This window comes from Calidris pugnax, unplaced genomic scaffold (genome assembly GCF_001431845.1).
Source record: "Calidris pugnax isolate Ruff unplaced genomic scaffold, ASM143184v1 scaffold316, whole genome shotgun sequence".
NCBI classification, from domain to species: Eukaryota; Metazoa; Chordata; class Aves; order Charadriiformes; family Scolopacidae; genus Calidris; species Calidris pugnax.
Genome location: NW_015091194.1, coordinates 915,743 through 936,800, shown reverse-complemented (window position 1 = coordinate 936,800; position 21,058 = coordinate 915,743). Strand labels below are relative to the sequence as shown.

Below are 21,058 nucleotides of genomic sequence, written 5' to 3'. Positions count from 1 at the left end.
TGTCTCCAAAGAGACACTCCACCTGCACTCAGGGACCTGGCCATTCTCAGGGAGAGGAACAGTGGGCTTTCTGGGGGCAACACGGGTTCACAGGATGATCACTAAGGGCCTCCCGTGGGAAGGTGAGGGTTTCCGCAGTGAGCGGCACTGGTGAAAGGCAGAACCTTGGAAGGAAGGTGGGTAAAATCGGAAAAAGGCAGACTTAAAACGGAAGCATGTATTATTTAAAAATAAATAAAAAGTAAGCAAGCAACACGGGCATTTGAGAAAATCCTCTACAGGATGCCTTTATACGGCATCTAAGCCTTGGAAACCTGTCTGCAGCAATGAAAGAAGAATTATTCCAGGCCATAGAAATTCCCTTTGCATCAAGAACACTAGCTGTGTTATACCAGTGTTTGTTTCCCTGAGAAGCTTCAGGGTCCCAATGAGCCTAGAGGTTTAAAATTCATGCTCCTTTTGTTTCCTTGCTGCATGAAGTAATTCCATTGCAGTAATACTCCTCGGTACACGCCGCACATTGTAATGTCATCAGCGGTGTGTCCATCTGCACTGAAAAGCCTTGCCACAGGAGACAGGGCAGAGTCTCTTGAGATGAACATTCTTAATTAAGAATGAAACCCTCCCCTGTTCCCCTGCCTGCCTGTGCCCTGGCTGTACAGTAAGCCTTGCACAGCACGGTGATCCTGAAAGGCTCTCCTCTGCCAAACAGCTTTACATTTGTTTGGAATCCCTTGCTGCATTTTCAGATCCTTCCTGCCCGCCGGTCGAGCGAGGGGCCTCCCTCCCCACAGCCCTTATTTCCCCGGTTCTGAAAACCAGCAGAAGTTGTCGCAGCTGAAGATCCAAGCTCTTAAAGGAGGGAGCGGATCTAATTTGCATTTTGTTCTTAATTCAATAGGAAGGCTTTTGTTTTCTGGAGTCAGCATTTCTCTTAACAAGATTCAGCACACTTAAATTGCTTTTAATATTTAACAATAGGAACACTTTGCACTTAAATGGTGCTTTTCAGAGTGCTTTTCAAATCTTAAATAATTTAAGAATAGTATTTTCCCCCTTCTATAGGATGTCCACTCCGGAGGATCTCCGAATCACAGAATCTTCTAGGTTGGCAGGGACCTTAAAGATCATCTTGTCCAACCGTCAACCTAACTGACAAAAATAGACACCCACACAACAAAAAGCAGTCCTCAGATACTAATGTATTAGGGCTCTCAGCAGCCCAGTGAGGTGAGCTTACCCTACCACCATTAAAGATAAGGACACGGAGACATCGAAGAATTAAGTACAAGAGTTCCAAAAAGGTCCTTCCCGCTGTAATGCCTTCAGAGAGGCTTTCAGCATGTCCCAGCAGCTGGCACAGCCACAGCTCTTGCAAACCCCATCACGTATTTTGGTGCCCGGGCAGGAGCTGGACTGGTGTTTAGGAGTTTAGCCCGAAATGACCCGTACCAGGTGATGCAGCAGATGGGGAACTAAAACCAGGAATGCATCTGTAGCACTGTGACTGCCAGCATCCAACGCTGACCCCGTCGGCTGCTTTGTCAGTAACTCCTATAAAGATTTCACCCCAGGTTCTGTGCTCTAGTGCCCCAATGCAAGTTATCCCCTGAAATGTCTTGATTTCAATGTCAGCCTTTTTTTCGAAAGCTAAATTATATGCAGGATGTTACAAGGTTATTTTTTTTTTTTTCCCCATGATGAAGCACGCATGTTAACCAGATAAGCAGTGTTTTGGGGACTGTGTTGCCACCTATTCTTTTTTCAGAAGGCCCCCCTCCTCTTTTTTTTTTTAATCTCTTGATGCCAAATGTTGGCTGACTTCCCTGTGTTTGTTTCAGTGCTTACCATTGGGATCACTGGACCTGCCAGCGCCACAGGGTTAAGCAGCTCAAATTTCTCTGCTGAGCGGCTTATTATAACAATGCACACTGTAGCTGTTTAAAACACAGTCTGATGACACTTAGCAGTTGCTGGACAGATATTCTCTCCTTTATTGCTCCTTCTAGTCATTAACTAGAGGGATGCGCCACTCAGTTAATATTAAGGCGATTCCAAATTCAGATGAGACAGAACACAAATTCCATTATTTTTGAGGGTTGCTCTTGTTGCTGGTTGTGCTTTTTTTTTAAGACCACTATGTAGCTTTCAATTTTCCGGAGTGAATACAGAAATATTGCAGGATATTTGATTATTTCCGATTCTTTTGATCTACTGTAACCAAAACCAAGGAATCTTTGCAGAAGGAAAATACATCCTAGTTTTCTAGGCAGATTTTAATCTAAGCATATCAGGCTGATCTATTATCTGTTTATCAGAACCAGTCTTCTTGAAAATTATGCTCAGCACAGAGCATTTAGCTTACTGTACTGGAAGACACTCCCTAGTATGACAAATGCTGTCACGATGAACAATGCCGACAACTTCATGCCTGGTACAAATTAACTGAGCCAAGTCCATATTCCAGCTCAAGTTCAGTATATTCAGCAGTCCTTTTGCAGACCGCTTGTTACAGATCATACTGAATGCAAACTTGTATTTTTGGCTTTTGGATCGTGAGGCACTACCATAGATTCATTCAGATATACTCTCTGAGGCCTCGTAATAAAGTAATACTTACAAGGCTTTATTACAAGACTTATGTTTCATTGGAAAATGTTAGGCTTTTTTTTTTTTTTTTTTCCCTTTTGCATGATCAGAGTGGAAATGAGACAGTTGGCCAAAGCTGTAAGATGAGTATATAGCAGAGCCAACAGAAAAAAAAATCCCTAACTGCTAACTTCCTCCTGGAACACATTGTTTTAAAGTATAAGCTTCATATTCTGTTAGCAATATAGAATGTCCTTGCCAATAAAATATAGCATTTACCACACCAAATTAAGCTTTTTTTTTTTTTTTTTTTCCCTTTTGCATGATCAGAGTGGAAATGAGACAGTTGGCCAAAGCTGTAAGATGAGTATATAGCAGAGCCAACAGAAAAAAAATCCCTAACTGCTAACTTCCTCCTGGAACACATTGTTTTAAATCCTTTAGGGCTGGCAGAAAAGCACGTCACTTCCCAGCAGCATGGGGTCTTTCCAATTCAGGGTTGGTTTTTTTTTTTTTTTTTTTTTTTTTGCTGAAACGAGCGGTAGTTTTTAAAGGTCCCATACCCAACGTTAAAATACTGCCTCATCTCCTGGCGTCTGTTGCGCATGATAGCCTTGTACTCGCCAATGCGTAATTTTTTGCCATCTACAAGGCAGGTACGCTTCGGCCTTGGCTTGTATTTGTAGTCTGGGTATTTCTCCAGGTGCTGCTTGCTGAGTCGTGCCTGTTCCTCATAGTATGGCTGCTTCTCTAGGTTTGTCATAGCTTTCCAGCGAGATAAAAAAAAAAAAAAAAGAAAAAAAGAATGAGAAATGAGATTCTACTCTTCAATAAACACTGAAAGGCAGAGAAACAAGTAGGTCACCCAGAACAAGATACCTACGGTCATAACGCTTTGGGCTGGGAATATGTCAGAGCTTCTAGACAGGGGTCAGGTCTTGTTTATATTTGACTGGTAAACCTCTTGGCTATGGCCAAGAGGCAGAGAGAGGGGAGACTGGAAGTTTTGACTCAATATTTTAATGAAACGCATCTACATTATAATGTTTTTCAGGTGGGAAGTAAAACCACCATCCCGACGACGAGAAACCCCTGACACTTTGTTTCAGAAAACAAGGCAGTGTATTTAAATGGAATGGCCAAAGAAACCCCTAGATACACAGAGTCTGTTCTGCCAATTCCCCCTGACTTCTCTTTGGCCACGGGTCCGTTTTCACCTCCTCTTCTGGAGGAGGCACCAATTCCACGCGCTGCAATCTAGTCGCTGTGCCCCACCACAGCTGGATCAAGGCATAAACTCTGGATAGGCACGTGTCTACAGCTTAGTCTTTCATGACAAATAACCTATCTTTCCAGCTTCCACGTTTGTGAGAAGCAGAACACGAACTGATCGTAAATGCTGCTGGGTACAGGAGCCTGCAAAGCCCCTGCAGCAATGCCTCTAAGAGCTATAAACTATCCCATACGTCTCACTGGGGTTTTCTCTCCAAGACCAAAGCCTGGTGAACGTTGCCAGCTCCAACTTAAAGAATTTAGTATGTGTCATGATCTCCAGAGGTCCCTTCCAACCCCATATGATTCTATGAAGGGAAGAGCACTGGGATACTGGCATACCTCTCCACGGAGCTGCACTATGGTTTCATTGTTGGCAGCCCTGTTTCTGACACTGCCTATGTTAGTGTCTATATTTGAGCTAGGGAAATAAGGAAGACTTTACAATTATTTTCAACTGCCTCCTGAAAATTAGAAACTAATATGTCTTAAAGGGATATTACATGGGAGCAGAAAGTATAATTTCTTGAATGGGTTGCCCTGTTTTATTTTTCCATGAACTACAGAAGTGCTTCAGGGTAAGGTATGTTTCAAATAATGGGAATGGTCCAAGCTGTGAAACGTGCAGCCTAGAAGGAAAACTTTATTGGAAAATAGTCAATTTTCCCATTGGAAAAAAGTTTTGAATAGTTTCTCAATTTAATGGGTTCATAATGTCGTATGTCATACTTGACTTCCTCTTGTTCTTCATTTTTTATGGTTACGCATACCGTACTCAGCTCATGCTATTACTCAGGCTGGTCTTAGCTCACTGTGCCCCTAAGACTCACAATATAAAGAGTGTCGTTACCCTCCCCAGGAAAGAAAACAGTTTGGTTCCCTCTAGAAAGCCTCCTCCTGATCATTGACACCATTTCCCCCATCACTCTTTGAATCTTTACTCCAAGCTGCAGTTTGGGCTCCCAGAGTGAAGGGCAAACACGTTGACAAAGCCTGACCTCAAAACTAGAGACAACCCATTCGTAAATAACCACGTCTTTGTTCTGAAAAGGAGCAAGAGACATCCCTTTCATGGCAAGCATGACTTTGCATTCAAAACCATAATTTTTCATGATTTTTACAACACGTCACAGCTAGTTCTGGAATGGGAAAGGGTTTAATTACATCGTTATTAGCTTAGGTACAGCATGCAGGAGTGTGACTAGATTTGTTTCTAGGATTTGGACTAAACTGCAGGGCATTTTGCATGTCATACAGACGTCGTAGCTGTGCAGAGGGATCCGTGGCAGGGCTCTGTGTTACGCAGGGCAACAAACCGCTGCAGCCAGAACCCCGGTCAGCAGCTTTGCCTCCTGCGGAGAAATTATTCCAAGCTTTTTTTTTTTTTTTCTGGCAGAGAAAGCGACGCCAACTTTCCACACGCAGTAACTCCTAGGTTTGGGGTTAAATGACACAGTGATAAACATGTGGCGACTGCCAAAACACTGAGCACCTACTAATGCTGAGTAAGATGGAAACATAGACAGGGCCTGTGTTGAACCATGTCAAGAATTCAGGGTGAAGCCTGTGAGCTCTACAGGAAGATGCCCAGATGTAGGTCGACCTTCAAATTCTACATCAGAGACCCTGGCACGCTGGCGTTGTAGCACATGAAGAAAATCATAAAAGTTAGTCTAAACCCAGAGTTTTCTAATCACAGACCTGCTGTAGACTGGCTTAGAAAAACAGCCCCAGTCCCATTTCCTGCTGAGGAATCAGTTTTTATTTATGAATAATAAAGTTGAAAACCTCAGTCTTTAAGCAAATCTTAAAAACTGCTATAGAACACTGTGAGGGAACCTGCAATGTAGAACCTCAGAAACTTCATTTTTTATGGTTACGCATACCGTACTCAGCTCATGCTATTACTCAGGCTGGTCTTAGCTCACTGTGCCCCTAAGACTCACAATATAAAGAGTGTCGTTACCCTCCCCAGGAAAGAAAACAGTTTGGTTCCCTCTAGAAAGCCTCCTCCTGATCATTGACACCATTTCCCCCATCACTCTTTGAATCTTTACTCCAAGCTGCAGTTTGGGCTCCCAGAGTGAAGGGCAAACACGTTGACAAAGCCTGACCTCAAAACTAGAGACAACCCATTCGTAAATAACCACGTCTTTGTTCTGAAAAGGAGCAAGAGACATCCCTTTCATGGCAAGCATGACTTTGCATTCAAAACCATAATTTTTCATGATTTTTACAACACGTCACAGCTAGTTCTGGAATGGGAAAGGGTTTAATTACATCGTTATTAGCTTAGGTACAGCATGCAGGAGTGTGACTAGATTTGTTTCTAGGATTTGGACTAAACTGCAGGGCATTTTGCATGTCATACAGACGTCGTAGCTGTGCAGAGGGATCCGTGGCAGGGCTCTGTGTTACACAGGGCAACAAACCGCTGCAGCCAGAACCCCGGTCAGCAGCTTTGCCTCCTGCGGAGAAATTATTCCAAGCTTTTTTTTTTTTTTTCTGGCAGAGAAAGCGACGCCAACTTTCCACACGCAGTAACTCCTAGGTTTGGGGTTAAATGACACAGTGATAAACATGTGGCGACTGCCAAAACACTGAGCACCTACTAATGCTGAGTAAGATGGAAACATAGACAGGGCCTGTGTTGAACCATGTCAAGAATTCAGGGTGAAGCCTGTGAGCTCTACAGGAAGATGCCCAGATGTAGGTTGACCTTCAAATTCTACATCAGAGACCCTGGCACGCTAGCGTTGTAGCACATGAAGAAAATCATAAAAGTTAGTCTAAACCCAGAGTTTTCTAATCACAGACCTGCTGTAGACTGGCTTAGAAAAACAGCCCCAGTCCCATTTCCTGCTGAGGAATCAGTTTTTATTTATGAATAATAAAGTTGAAAACCTCAGTCTTTAAGCAAATCTTAAAAACTGCTATAGAACACTGTGAGGGAACCTGCAATGTAGAACCTCAGAAATAATTTTAGACAGATGGACAGACAGAAAGAATATATTATAATAGAAATTATAATCAGTTGTTTCAATTGCCATGAAAATGTTCTATCCCAGCACCGTTCCTTTCTCAGGGCACCAGCTCACTTGTTGCAATCCTACAGTCAGGTCTGGGCAGGCAGATTCCTACCCCCTCATGTGAAAAGATCTGTAAATAGTGGGTGAAGTTAGGCAAACACATAAGTCTCTGCAGGATCAGGGCCATAAAACCCGAAATTTTGATGCCTAATATTTGTACCTACAGTTACGCATACAATATTTATACAGAAATGTCATTTGTTATGTTTTTCCTTCTTAAGCTGCAAACTCAATGCAACGTAAATCCTGGCAGTCTCGCCTCTCTTCCTAGCAAATTTTTAATAGCTGCCTTCTGCAGTGATACCTCTTCTTACTATGACTTTACTGTTTTTACAAAAAATACTAAATATCATTTACTAGTATGTTTTGAAGTACCATAAATAATTAAACAAACAATGCTGTCAAAATAAAGTTTGAAAAAGGGCACATTTTCTGATGATAAACCCTTGGGTTTTTTACATTTTATTATTTTCACTTATTTTCTTAGCAATATACAGCATCCAATCAGCTCTCCAATTGCTCTTAATGTGAAATTTTGAAAGTTTGAAGAATATGTGACTGTGACCTTTGAATCTGCACTCCCAGGCAAGCTAAGCTACCGTCAATCAACACACTAAAACTGCTTAAAAATGCGTTGTGCTTGGACAAAATATATTTGTAATAGCTTTATCTGCCATTGTTTTATGTGTCTATAGACACACACGGGCAGGCACAGGTACCAAGCTCAAGCCCAAACAAGGTGTGATTGAAGAAACTTGAAAAAATCCTTCCTTTTAAGGGAAGATTTACGCTGTTGGGTGAGCTTTCTGCTCACCATCTGCGTTAGAAAGCTTTGAGTGGGTCAAGTACGTGAGGCTTTTCTCCTTGACTATGAAAACAAGAGCCCCTTCACTTAGAGCTGAGCCTACAGGATGGCTGGGAGGGTGGCTGTAGATGCCACCTATTTAAGGCCAGGGCAGAAAAAGAGATGTCCCCACATGGTGCCCTGGCACTTGTGCTGGGGCACACACACACAAGGTGGGGTTAGGAGCCAATGCTTATCGCTGATTTTAAACCAAGTCTTTTCTGACCAGATTTTTCAGCTGTTTGTAATATTGCCCAACTTTTAGTCCATTAGACTGACGTTTTTCAGTCTGAGTATCTGAACCAGGCTGTTTTTATGTTTGAAAAAATCCCCTCACATACACAAACACTTGTATAATGTATAGGTATGTGTATAGATTTATATCCACACACCCCTCCACAAGAGAGAGTTTCTGCAGGTAGTGTCCAACTTTGTCTTTTCCTAATCTCTTTATGCAGATTTCTCAGTGAAAGTAATTAAAATATTTACAAAAATATCTAAACAATGCATTATTAAATTGATAGGGTCCAGCAGACCCATTTTAGCACTTTTAACAATTTACTAAAAAAAAATCATTATCCACAAGTTTAAGTTGCAATGAACAGATGGATGACAAACGTATGCACAGATGAATTTAGTGACAAATCCATGTATCTAATTTTTATGCTCAAAACATAATACCACTGTGTCAAACATAATCCCTAGAGAATTCTAGCGCTGGGAAGGGCACCTCCTCTCATTTTACTATAAAAATGACCCTTGGTCGGTGACAACTCCATCTAAGCTACTCTCCGTGACAACGGGCTCTCTGACCTCAATGTGTAGCAGTGCTGCGAAAAAAACTGGCAGGGAAAAATTGTGGCTTTCTAATAAAGAGATCCTAATACCTGGCTGAACTGTAAGCTTCTAGTTGCTCTCCCTACGCCAGTTAACAGAGAGCTCCCCGCTGACTTCAAAAGACTGGCCTTTTGCAATCGAGGGAAGACCTTTGTAAGGTTTCTGTCAAGAAAGAAGATGTGAGGACATCCCCCTCCATTGCATAGGTGGAGTAAAAAAAAATGAAATGTGAAGCTGGAAAGAAATAGAACCATCATCTCTTGCTGCTTCAGACCTTGCTTTCCCCCATATCTGGCAGCAAAACAGAAAGAGTTTGGAGTCAGCTATACTGTCTGTCACCTCAACAGGATCTGTAATGAATTTGCACATTTTACTCCAACTACTGTATATCTAATCAGAAAAAGATGTCCCCGTATCTCCCTGATCTAGCGCCAAACAGTAAAAGGTGATTCCTTATGTTAACAATTTCAGCAGAATGGCTTATTAAAACCAGATTTTAGGGTATTATAAAATGCTTAGAAGCCCTTTAAAATGTCAACCAGGATCCCCAGAGACTGCGTAAAATGTCAGCCCAGCTCAAGCGCCTGTTTTAAGCAGAATGAATTAGCAGCGTGCTGTCGGAGGTTGTTATCCAAAACAATCAGTTAAGAGGGAAAACATCAAGCTCTCTTTGTACTTTCTATATGAAAAGGGCCATTCAGAACGATCTTGTAGATTTCTGAAGCTGATTATTTAAAAACAGGTTTAACCAGGTCTACTCTCAATTTAGAAACAGACCAAAACTATTACTGCCCTGTCCTCAGCCTAATCACATCATACACCTCTGACCAGCATAATCCCTTTTAACCAGTATAAGGTTATTTTACCATCAACATAACCAATTTAGCCTTCTAATCCTGTTCCCATAACTAATCTAATCATCTCCTACCACCCTTTTAATCATGGGTTAATATCGCCCCATCTGCCATCTACAGCCAATACATTCTGCCTCTCCGACCAATTTTATCTCATTTCCACTTGCTCCCTGCTAACTTTTCATAAAGCTACTCTCAGCAAGATGAACTTCAAACCTCTGACCAGTCTAAACTCAGCATATTTACCAGCCCTGCAGTCAGTTACTGCTGCCATTATTACAATTACGCTCCGTCTCCCAAGTTGTCTGCAAAACCAATGAGACCTGCAGCCCCGGTAAACACTGTCCTTGCTTAAGCTTCTGCCCACTGGCCTGAGGGATGCTTAGGTCCTGCAACACAGTCTTTACCAATAAAAATGCAATATCTCTGATTTGGTCACGGATTTTTTATTTTTTATTTTTTTTTTCTGCAGAAGAGTAATTCATTAGCCTCATCGTTCACCTTCTGTATCATTCAGCGTGTCACTTAGGACAGAATGCGGTCCTGGGAATTTGAGTAAGTAGTGAAAAGTTGGAAGATTTTGGCATGAAATTTGGTAGGTGATGTTAATGACAAATATTGCTTGGGATGTGAAGAGAAGAGGATAAGGAAATTAGTTCTGATGTTTCTTTTTTTGATTTCAGGATTCTTTTCAAAATATTCAGAATAAAAGTAGCTTGTGATAGAGATCATGTACTAAAGGGAAATCGAATGTAACAGGAACATAATAAAAATCCTTTGAAACTGTCAGCGTATAAAATAAAAGGATGTATTTTAGGATTTTTTTCCCTATGGCCATTGATTTGAACAGAAAGTGCTATGGCACAAATCGAATCCTGTGGTGTGCTACCCATAGAATATAGTTAGATGAAATGTGTGGACAAATAAACGATAGCAGTCGTTTTGTGCTTGTTCCACAGCCTAATGAAATGAACTGCTTTTGTCTATTCAGTTCATGTTTTCACACCAAAACCACCACCACCACCATCTCAGTAATTACAAAGCCACAAGAACACGTCAGGTTATGGTTAATGTAGACCGTTGGGCAGCGCGGCAGAAGCTCCTATCACTGTTGTCCTTGGTGCAGTCATTAAGTAGCAAAAAAGACACTCTGGAGACAGCAATTCTGTTGTGTCAGGGGCTCAGCTCTATTAGATGGAAAGTTTTTTGAGATTTGGTACCGAAAGAACAGTGCTCCATCACTCTTACCTAGTATCTTGCTGATATTGGAGTTGTGCATGTCAGGGAAGGCTTGAAGGATCTTCCTCCGTTCATCTTTAGCCCACACCATGAATGCATTCATTGGGCGCTTGATATGGGGCTCATTGCTGCCACGCCCTCTGGATTCCCGATAAATTCTAGACTCTGAAACTCCTGCACTTCCTAAAAAGAAAGAGAAAAATATTCCCAGCTTATGTTTCATTATGCAGCTACCTCTGCCATCACCTTCCTATGTCAGGTTCTGCACATTCACTGAGTCAGTGTTCACAATCGGTTAATGTTATTTTTTTTTACTCGAAGCATTAGGAAATACCACATATGGTATACATACCAATGCATATTGTCTGGTTTTTAGTTATTCTATTGATTCAGTATCACATAGCATAGACTTGATGAAGAGTTCCAATTGTTTTTTTCAAATACAATTTCCTAAACCGTCTTTTACTTCTTAATAATATAAACCCAACACTTATCAATATAGATTTTCTTTTCACTTTCTTCCTTTCTTGATTTCAGAATGCTGGTCTTATTATGTTACCTATTTTCTACCTTTTTTATGGTGGGAATGGGATGATATATGGCAATCATCAGGTGTTTCGTCTTAAGCAAGTCCCCAGCTAGCAAATGAACATTGACACATGTTTTTGTGCTTACCTCTCCATAACAACATAACCAACAGCAGAGACAGAAATGAACATTACGCTTACTTCATCAAACCAAGGAAGTTCCTACAGATGCAGAGGGTGCATCATATGTGGATGATGAGGCTTATAATTCATGGGGTCACTGTGTGATCTCATTTATCCCACATCTATTTGCCTCTTTTATTCCCTTTTACCGTAAGAAGGACATTCTTGGTCCAGTCTTGAGAAGTGCAGTGTACAAAAGAGAAGGCTAAAAATCACCTCCAGAATTAAAACACCACATGATGAATCATTTTTTCCTGCCTTGTTTCATAGCCACTTATTGCTAACCACTCTTACTCCTCACAGGCCTCCAAAGCACTTGGATTCTCCTCCAGATCCCATCGCCATGTACACACGAACCTGGAAATAAGGCTACGCCATTTGTACTGACCGTCAGAATCTCCACTCATGTTGAAATCCATCATCGCGTGGCTAAACTTCCCGTCTTCACCCTGTTTCACTGCCAGTTGCTGAGTCAGGGTCTCCAGTGTCGTTTTGTCCTATACGGGCAAGATGATGGGATTTGGATCAGGAAAATAACTGAACATTGTAACTGCAAAGTTCATAGGTAATTTAGAAGGCTGATAGGGAAGCTGGATAACAACTCATTCTCAACAGTTTACTGAGCCAGCTATTTAAGAATACTTAACAATATTTTTTCTGGAAGGGATATGGTTGCAGACTCTACCGAGTTCCTTTTATAACACGCTTATTAGCTAGTGATGAGCAAACTTCACAGCGTTGAAAAGATCGGTTTAGTTAGGCATGATACAATTGGCTGCACATCTGAAGAATGCTTCAACTTTCCCCATCCCTGAGACTGCAAAGTTGGACTGGAAGTTCAGATCATACATGCTCTTTCGCACTGTATTTATTGTTTTACTCCACTTCCAGCCTGCAATCGAAGTGCAGAGACACGGGCGACTTTGCCCTTTTTCTTTTTTTGAAAGGCAATATTTTAGGAAGTAGCCCACAGGGGAAAAAAAAAAAACAAAAACAAAACAACAAGCCAAACCCTGTAGTTCAAACTTATTCAGGCCTTGGGAAAGGGTCAGGCTGAATTAAGCGAGATATTTGGGCAGCAGTTTGTGCTCTTGTCCAGCCTGTTTTGCCCAACCCTACTAACACCCCGTCCGTCACTCATCTGGTCAGAACTATCTGTGAACCCTGGATTGCAACAGGCCAGTGCGTGCTGCCAATTCATCCGTCAGGCTGCAGCGGTGTCTAAAGACATTGCCAGAACAACGTGCCAGGGCCATCAATTCCAATGTTCTTTTCAAAACACCTCGCTTCCCCCTGAATTGTTTGACTTCGCAAACACAAAGGTGCTCCATTTTCCAACTGCTTTTGTTTTCCCAATGAATTTTACTCATAAACATTCTATCTTCCTGACAATCATATGTTTAAAAATAAATCTTTCGGGAAAGCAATACTAACATTTCAAAATGTTAGGCGCTGTGCCTTTTGCAAAGCTAAGAAAATGACATGATACGGAATGATAATAAAGTGGCTCCAGTCGAAAAAATTCTTTTGAGCTTCTTTTGGAAAGAAAGATTGCTGTTTTGTTGCTCTCTTCCACTCCTGATGACTGTAAAAGATCAACAAACTAAAAAAACTTTTAGATTTCACATGGCAAGCGGAGACTTTACAACTATTCTACGTAGCCTAATAATGTCACCGGGTTGTAGTACAGAAGAAAACAGAAAAGAGAACAATGCGAATACAGAAACGCTTCCCGCAATGAGCTGTCCCTGCATCTGCAATTCAAAGAACAGTTCAAATTCCTGCAAGTCATTTCACAAAGATTTTCTTGAGAGAGTTAGAAAAAAAAGGCTGATCTGCCAACTTTGTCCGCTGCCACAGAGTAGGGCACGCGAGGTTAACTTTCCTTCTCCTCACGTTCATTGTCATCCTGGATCCCTTTTGCACTGCTGGTGCTCGGGCTGTAAGCAGACCCATCGCCACCAAAACTGCACGAGATGAGTTAGCCTCTTGGTTTTTGCAGGGAAAATGCGTGCTGCAGAGTCAGCCTAGCTCAAGCAAAAAGGTTTCTGTAACGCTTCCAGGCAGAACAGATCCAGAGAGCTTGGAGAAGCTTCCAATAAGCACCTGAACTATTCAGGCATTTAGCTTTACCAAACTCTTTGATCTACCGGTTTTAACTCAGCTCTCGTTTCCAAAGCAGCCTGTCGGTGGACAGAAAGTCAGGAATAAGTTGATTTTGTATTTCTTCCAAATGGGTCTCAGTTATATAACGGAAGTCAACAGGTTTCCCTTAGAAAAAGGAAAAACATATTTACTGTCAACTCCATAATGATAGAGTTCAAAAACTTTTATGTCAGAAATCATTTTAAAATGCTGCCCCCAACCTAAAATATAAAAGAACATCTCCTCTTATATGAAGGGGGTTATTCTGCTGCGGACTTTTCTTGAATCATGTATAAACCTCTTAGAGAAACAGAGCTGAGAGCGCAAAGGGCACAGGCTTAACAGCTTTTTCTTTATGCAGTAAATGCAGCTGTTGAAGGCAGCGGCAGCTACATTCAGACCCACGCTCTGCCCACATGATCTGATGGAGCCTTAAGGTCAGCGGATGCTCCCTGCAAGGAGCTCGTTTCTCAGAGCTGGACCTAACAAGCCTACAGGTGCTCTGCTGCTATCCCTCCGGGGCAAAGTTCTGCATTTGGAGGTACAGCCACATCGGATGAAGGTCGCAGAGCTGGATGAGGAGGCACCTCTCTGGCCAGCCCAAACACAGGGAGACCACCCTTTCAACACGGGGACAATTTACTCCCCGCTACTGAAACACAGAGAGTGACAATGCAATTCCATCAGCAATCACGGAATCACGGAATTGTCAGAGTTGGAAGGGACCTCTAGAGATCATCTGGCCCAACTTCCCTGCCAAAGCAGGGTTGCCCAGAGCACATCACTCAGGAGCATCCAGGTGGGGCTTGAAGATCTCCAGAGAAGGGGACTCCACACCCTCCCTGGGCAGCCTGTTCCACTGCTCCATCACCCCCACCCTAAAGAAGTTTTTTGAATGGAACTTCCCATGGTCCAGCTTGTGCCCGTTGCTCCTTGTCCTATCGCTGGAAACCACTGAAAAGAGTCCGGCTCCAACATCCTTCAACTCACCCTTTAGATACTTATAAACATAAATAAGGTCTCCACTCAGTCTTTGCTTCTCCAGGCTAAAGAGTGATAAGGTAGTGGTTAAACAGAACTTCTGCCCAAGGCTGGTCTCGAAATAGAGGGTGTCGAAACAGCCAGCTGTACATTCCCATGTTAAATGTTTAGAAATGTTTAAGTTTAAAAAGTACTCAGGCAAGAATAAGTCTAGGGCCTGCTCTTTCCTAAGCCTCTGCAACCGCATTGGGAGAGCTGAAAGAGATGAGCAACACCCTGGCAAGATGCAGAAGCCTGTCTACACGTAAGTAGCGTTCTGATTTCCTGTCTTACGCTCTTCCCATTAAACACACAGCAGCTGATTTTCCCCAGTCCTGACATATAGAAAAGCTTTAACAATGGCAAAATATTCAAAAGAGGCTAAGCAGCGTTCTTGTGTCGTTTTGCCAGAAAGCTTTCACTTGATGACTTACTGCTTTTTGTTTGATGGAAGCATCTCCTTACCTTTCCTATAGAGCCCTTCAGTTGATGGAGAAAACATTTATGAAAGCCCCAAAGAAACAAAAGGAAAAAAAATCCTTTCTTCCCTGACCCCCAGTAAACGGCCAACCTGCTGACATTGCTAGCCCAGCCTCCTCTCACAGAACCTATTTGAGAACTTCTGACAAGAGACCCACAATGGTTTCAAGTTTATACACAGGGAGAATCTATGTGTCATCATTATCTTAATGCAACAGCAAATTACACATTCCTAAAATTGCCACCACTCTGCTCTGGTGGATTAGCTGTGTAAACAGTAGCAAGCTGTGGTACCATCCAGGGATAACAGGTGGAGTATATGCACGTGGGGCTCAGCAGCACACTTTAATAAAGGGGTTGTGATGCAGCCCTCCAACTCAGAAGGCAGTGGTAAATTCCTGCACACCACACTGGGCCAGGCGCAAACTTATCGTTCTATCGAGCCCTACATCCACTTGGCTTGCTGGGCAGAGAAAGAAACAGGGAACAGAGTTCAAGTGGTGAAATCATACATGCTTTCAAGTTTTTAAAGCTACAAGAAAACAACCAGAGCGATAATTCCTTCCTTTCAGATTTGTCCCACGCCCCAAAGATATCAAATGCTACTCATCCTATGAGCAATGCGTGAGTGGCACCAACTGCAGCCTAAAACCAATGCAATGCCTGGGGAGAACAGGGAAGGTTGGTCCAGACCCAGGGAAATAAGGCAAAGAAATGCCCCTGAGACCTGCTAAAAGTCAGGCAGCACAAAGCAGTGAAAACAAAAGGTAAGGAACGCCCCCGCTCTTGCAGGAGAAGAAACACAGGGATCTCTTGCTAAAGATTTCACTGAATTTCACTGATGAATTTCACTGATTTTTACTTGATTTCACAAGATGAAATGATTCTTTTTCTTCTGAATTTCAGATCAGGCCCCAGAAGGCTGAAATGCATCTTATAAATATCTTTTTCCTCTATGAAGAGGTTGGGAGAAATTATCCTAATGGTCATTTCTACTGGATTGTAGGAGAGACTCTCCGTAGGGGCAGTGAGAGCTCTGTTGTCTGGATCATTTAAAATGGTAATGGCCAAACCAGAGAAGATGATACTGCAGAGAGCAATCAATCCCACAATAGTCCAATTGTCCAAACATAACCAGAGAAGTTTCATCAATAGCCACAATGTGATGAGAAGTTTCTAAAACTTTATTAATCAAAGAAAGTAATCTTTCTTTGAGAAGGTTGATTAGCACCACAGCTCCTAGCAATGGTCTAATTATAAAAGAAAGAACAATGAAAAACACATACACACATGGAATGTGTCATGTAGAAAAAAATATATAAAAAATGACTAAGCACCGCAAGTCAGACTCAGTTTTGTGGTCAGCTGCAAAAGTTACTTGGCTCTCTGTCATGGATAGCTGTCATAGTTTAACAAAACATTGATCTAAAAATGACAAGAACTTGGTTGCAGTCTCTTTCATAGAAGAAACATAAAACAAGAAGAGTCAAAACATATGTAGAACAGCCTGATAATGGTTGCCAAAACTCCTCCCACTACTTTACAAACATGAAGCAAAACCTTGGAAGGTTTGAGAAAGCAAGACCTTCTGATATCTTTCCCTCCTCTCCTCTGACCTTGCTCCTCCTTTCCTGTGCTGGATGGTGCTACCAACACTCAGGGTCCACCTGAGATCACGTGCACGCCTCCACGCCTGAAGGACTCCACAGTTCTTCCAGAGTCCTGCGAATGCTGGGCATATGGCAACGGATCCCTCCTCCCCCTCTTTGAGACATCCTTTTGGCTAGGGTATCTGGCAAACGCCGACAGTACTCTGAACTCCGTTAGAATTGTATTTTGGCAAGAGCTGTTTTTCCGATTGCATAATTCAAGGTTAGCAGTTTTACTGAAGCAGTCCACTCTTCACTTCTCTACTCCCCTCACCCTACCCCCCATTTCCCCTGATATGAATATTTTTCAGTTTGATGCCTGCAGAGATACGGCCAGCGCAGAACACCAGAGGAGGAGTGCTCAGGCACAGCTCTTCACATTCCTGCCTTTCTTAATCCAAGTGAACTGAAAGGCCAGGCAAAAAATTAAAATAAAATAAATGGGAGTAGCTGGAGAGAGCCAAACACAGTTACATATTGCCCACAAGGAGAAACTCACTCATCACTTCTTGCACCTAAGAATTACAAATACGCTGACGGACGGAGTGCCTGCTACCTTTGTTCCTTTCCGTGTCAATACATAAAAAGAAACAGATGGTTGCCTATTATTGTCCTTTTTAGAGTCCTATTTCCCCCCGCTCCACCCCCCCCAAGTGGAGTTTGTCCAGCTATTTACCATCTTGCTCGGTGGGAAAAATTCCCATATCTAAACTCTAAAGGTGGCATTTTCAAATCGATTGAGTTCTCATAAGCTTGTTTTGAACTGAGATTGTTGAGCAGGGCCTGTGACAGCATCTAACGTGCTTCGTGCTGTTGAGGCAGAAGTCTTCTCTCAGCAAGCCCCACTAAATACCAATCGTTCAGACATGCACCTTGGTCAATATGCACTAAATCTTGAAGTACTAGGCAGACTAGCTGCTAGACTACGATCCCAGAATGAAAGTTCACTTCTGTTTATGACAGAAAAACATCTTTAATTATCAGACACATTGGTGGTGCCAGGTGTTATCCATTCATCATTATGATATTTTCCTTAGCTCTCCAAAAAGGTGAAGAGTCTTATCCTACATCTGACAGGAGCGATGATTTTGTGAAAGGAATCTTTCTGTGCAATTCCTCTGCCTCTTGCAATAATAAACACCAGAATAGCTTGTGTTATAAGATCTTCATCCACAGTCTTTCAGAACGTGGAAAACATGAGGTCGGAAGGCATTATGGATGACAAAGAGCTGGAAGAACTTAGAGGAACCACTGGCAGTAGTGACAGGGTGCCCAAAGGTTTTGCACATGATGAATTCTTTGCAGTCCAGACTCTATTCCTGCATATTAATGCCATGGTACTTCAAAACATGTTACACCTGTAACTGCTGTAAGAGAATTTATGGTACTTTTCCAAGGGATCTTCTATTGAGTTTTAGGTTTTTCTGTGTAACAGATCACATTGCCCAAGTGTTTTCCACTCATCAGTGAATTTAGCCACAACATTTCACAAAGAAAGGGATTAACTGTTTACCAGATGGGAAACTGAGCCACATATTAAGCAACTTGCCAAAGGTTCCTTAGCAAGGCCGGTAGTTTTAGGAACTGAAACTAGCACTCCTGAATCTTATCTAAAAATTATAACCTCTGTCTTAGAATTTCTTTGCCAGTGTGGAATTGTGACTCTTGCTGATGGTACATGTCACTAGGGAAAGCAAAATAAAATGAAAATAAGAGCAGTTACAGATCCGCCATTACAATGGACATTGCTTAAGTAACGCTTGCAGGGCTGTAAAACCCATAAAAAGCACATGCATGAAATGATAAAACAGAGTGAGACTTTCAAATGTTGACTCATTAATTGTTAAACCCCTTCTGGCTGCACAATTTTATAGTCTTCTACTGTACTAATGAAAAGGGAAGAAACAACAAAGAAGGGTTTTAGCCTTGCAATTATATAAACTCTGTGGACCACCAAAGAAGATGAAAGATTATTTATAATGTCACAGCAATTTATCATTTGGGAGATTTTTTTTGTGTTGTTGTTGCATCAAAGTTTAGTACGAAGAAACAATGCATTCACCACCCCCTCAGCTCTTTCAGTCTTGCTTATCTGAGATCTCTCTTTTTCATGGAACAATCCACCCACAGAACCTAAAAGCAACATTACAAGTAAGAAAATAAAATAATAGTCTTTATTTGTGGTTCTTCCTGATTTTACGGTACTTCTTTCAAGATTATTACATTCAGTCTTAATTGGGGCTCCATCACTTCGTAAAGGAGCCACATCTTTTGGTTTAAGGTATATATTCAAATCCAGATTCATTCAATACTGCCTGAAAATCATTGCTTTTGATTTGCAACCTATATGAAGCACTATATGGACTCAGCAGAGAGGTGTCCAATTAGGTGTTATAGGGGAGAAATCAGATGGATCAAGTAGGCCCAGACATTTAACCACTCTCCTCTCAGGAACAGCCACCCAGGCACAAGGGAAATGTATTGAAATTTCTATAGTCATTGTTTTTGCCGTACATTGTGGACGCAGGTATTTGGTTTCTAAGGGCTCTCAAGTCAGTACCTTTCAAAGCACCAAAGGCAAAGCAGAATCCACTGAAATTAAAAGAGAAAAATCCTCAATAACTTGGCAGCCTTAACTGTCAGGCCCTCAAGATTTTTTAAAATCTTTTTTATTTGTGAAAGAATGACTACCTCATTAAAATATAGAAACAAACTGACGGGAAATAGCAATCCTACAGGAAATGGGGGCACTGAGGTCCTCCCTTCTGGTTACGAGCTTGGAGAGGCAATGTAAGTCAGGACCTTTAAAGGAAAATGGAGGTAGGGTTGGCCCAGTGCATTACTGTAAAGAAGAAATGAAAAGGAAAGCAGAAGGAAAGCAGAATGATGAGAGAGACTGCTTCTTTCCTACAAAAGTTTTCACAGTGCAGACATGGGCATCGACCTCAACCAGATCCAGCGGTAATCCGCTGATTGCAAATAGGTTAAGAGTTACGTGACCCAGTTTCTCATCTAGTCTGCTCTCTGGGCTGACACGCTGTGTGACTTTGTCCTGTTTCCCCAACTGAGCAGGAAGGAGATCGCGACATTTTCCCCCCATTGTGAAGAGTTTTGAGATCCCCGGATGAAATCTGCCGTGTAAATGTTAATGAAGGATTTTACGGCAAGTCAGAGAGAGCCGCTGCAATGGATCGGCAAGGCAAAGAAGGGTTAATAGGGGAAGAGAGGTGGTACACCAAAAATGAAACAAGATGAAAATCACAACCCACACAGGATATCCTGGGAAAGAGGGTCTACACGCACGTAAAGAGAAAGCAAGAACACAGTCTCTGCTTTCCTGGCAATTGTTTATTAAACAATGGGTGACTCAACTGCACAGCAGCATTACAGATCTATTGGCTATTCTTTTCTGCTTTTCCCTAGAAGGTATGAGAATTATGAAGGCTGCTGTACCTTTGCTTACACTTCTTCCAGCCCTAACGAAGGGACATACTATCTAGGCTGTCTCCTAAGAAAGAAACCACACCATTTTCCCAGTCATGCAGTAAGGCTTAGCTTGTCTACTCCCCAGCATCAGCATCAATACAATTAAAAGTAAAGTTCTGCAGCCCCAAAACATACTAGTGGCTGTTTGATGGAGAGTGAAGTCAACATCTGCATACTAGGATGGGACAAACAGGACAGGCCAATCCCCCAGGAGAAGAATCAGCCTCTTATTACGGTGAGGAGAGGAACTGCACTGACGCCGCTGCCCATGAATGTGATGAAAGCCCTAGCTATTGGAGGCACATGATTATGTAAAAATAATAATAACATCTCAGGAAGTAATTAGCTCTCGTGGCTGTAGGGCACAGTTTAGAACTTAAACCCAAAGACTCAAAAAGCTCAAAAGACATAACAAGAACTCCAAATCAATTGTATGCTTTTTCTCAGGAGGAAGTTGATCCATCTTTATTGGGCTTAATAAAATTTCCACTAAGGTATAAACAGCTGCAGTCCTCCCAGATCCACACTAGCCTGTGAATGTTTCCAATCTCTGCCCTTTGGAGTGAACAAAGACTTTAATTCTCATTCTGACTGCAGGACCTGGAAGCATCCAGGGTTCTTCCCTTGCCTCTTTGCCTGCTCTTCTCCTTGATTTCAGTGGGAGTTTCAGGCACACATCCGTGGGTGCCATGTGTCCCTCCCTCTGCATGTCTCATTTTGTATTAGCTACCCCTGCCCAAGCATCCCTGCCATAATGAGGCACTAAAGACACACACAGACTCTCTCTTAATTTTTCTCCGAAAAATGTATCTGGGTATTTAAATGTGATGGTCATTGGAGGGGA

General features: G+C 42.1%; 1 protein-coding gene across 5 annotated transcripts in view; it reads right to left on the bottom strand.

Moving 5' to 3' along the window:
* Window positions 1–21,058, bottom strand: part of SOX5 (SRY-box 5) — a 673,706-nt gene that overhangs the window by 6,445 nt on the left and 646,203 nt on the right. For all 5 annotated transcript variants that reach the window (XM_014959575.1, XM_014959577.1, XM_014959574.1 and 2 more), the window contains 3 exons: window positions 11,823–11,931; window positions 10,733–10,907; window positions 3,153–3,368 (listed from right to left, as the gene is read on the bottom strand). In XM_014959575.1, coding sequence (XP_014815061.1) covers window positions 3,153–3,368; window positions 10,733–10,907; window positions 11,823–11,931 — 500 coding nt within the window. The remainder of the gene's footprint in view (window positions 1–3,152; window positions 3,369–10,732; window positions 10,908–11,822; window positions 11,932–21,058) is intronic.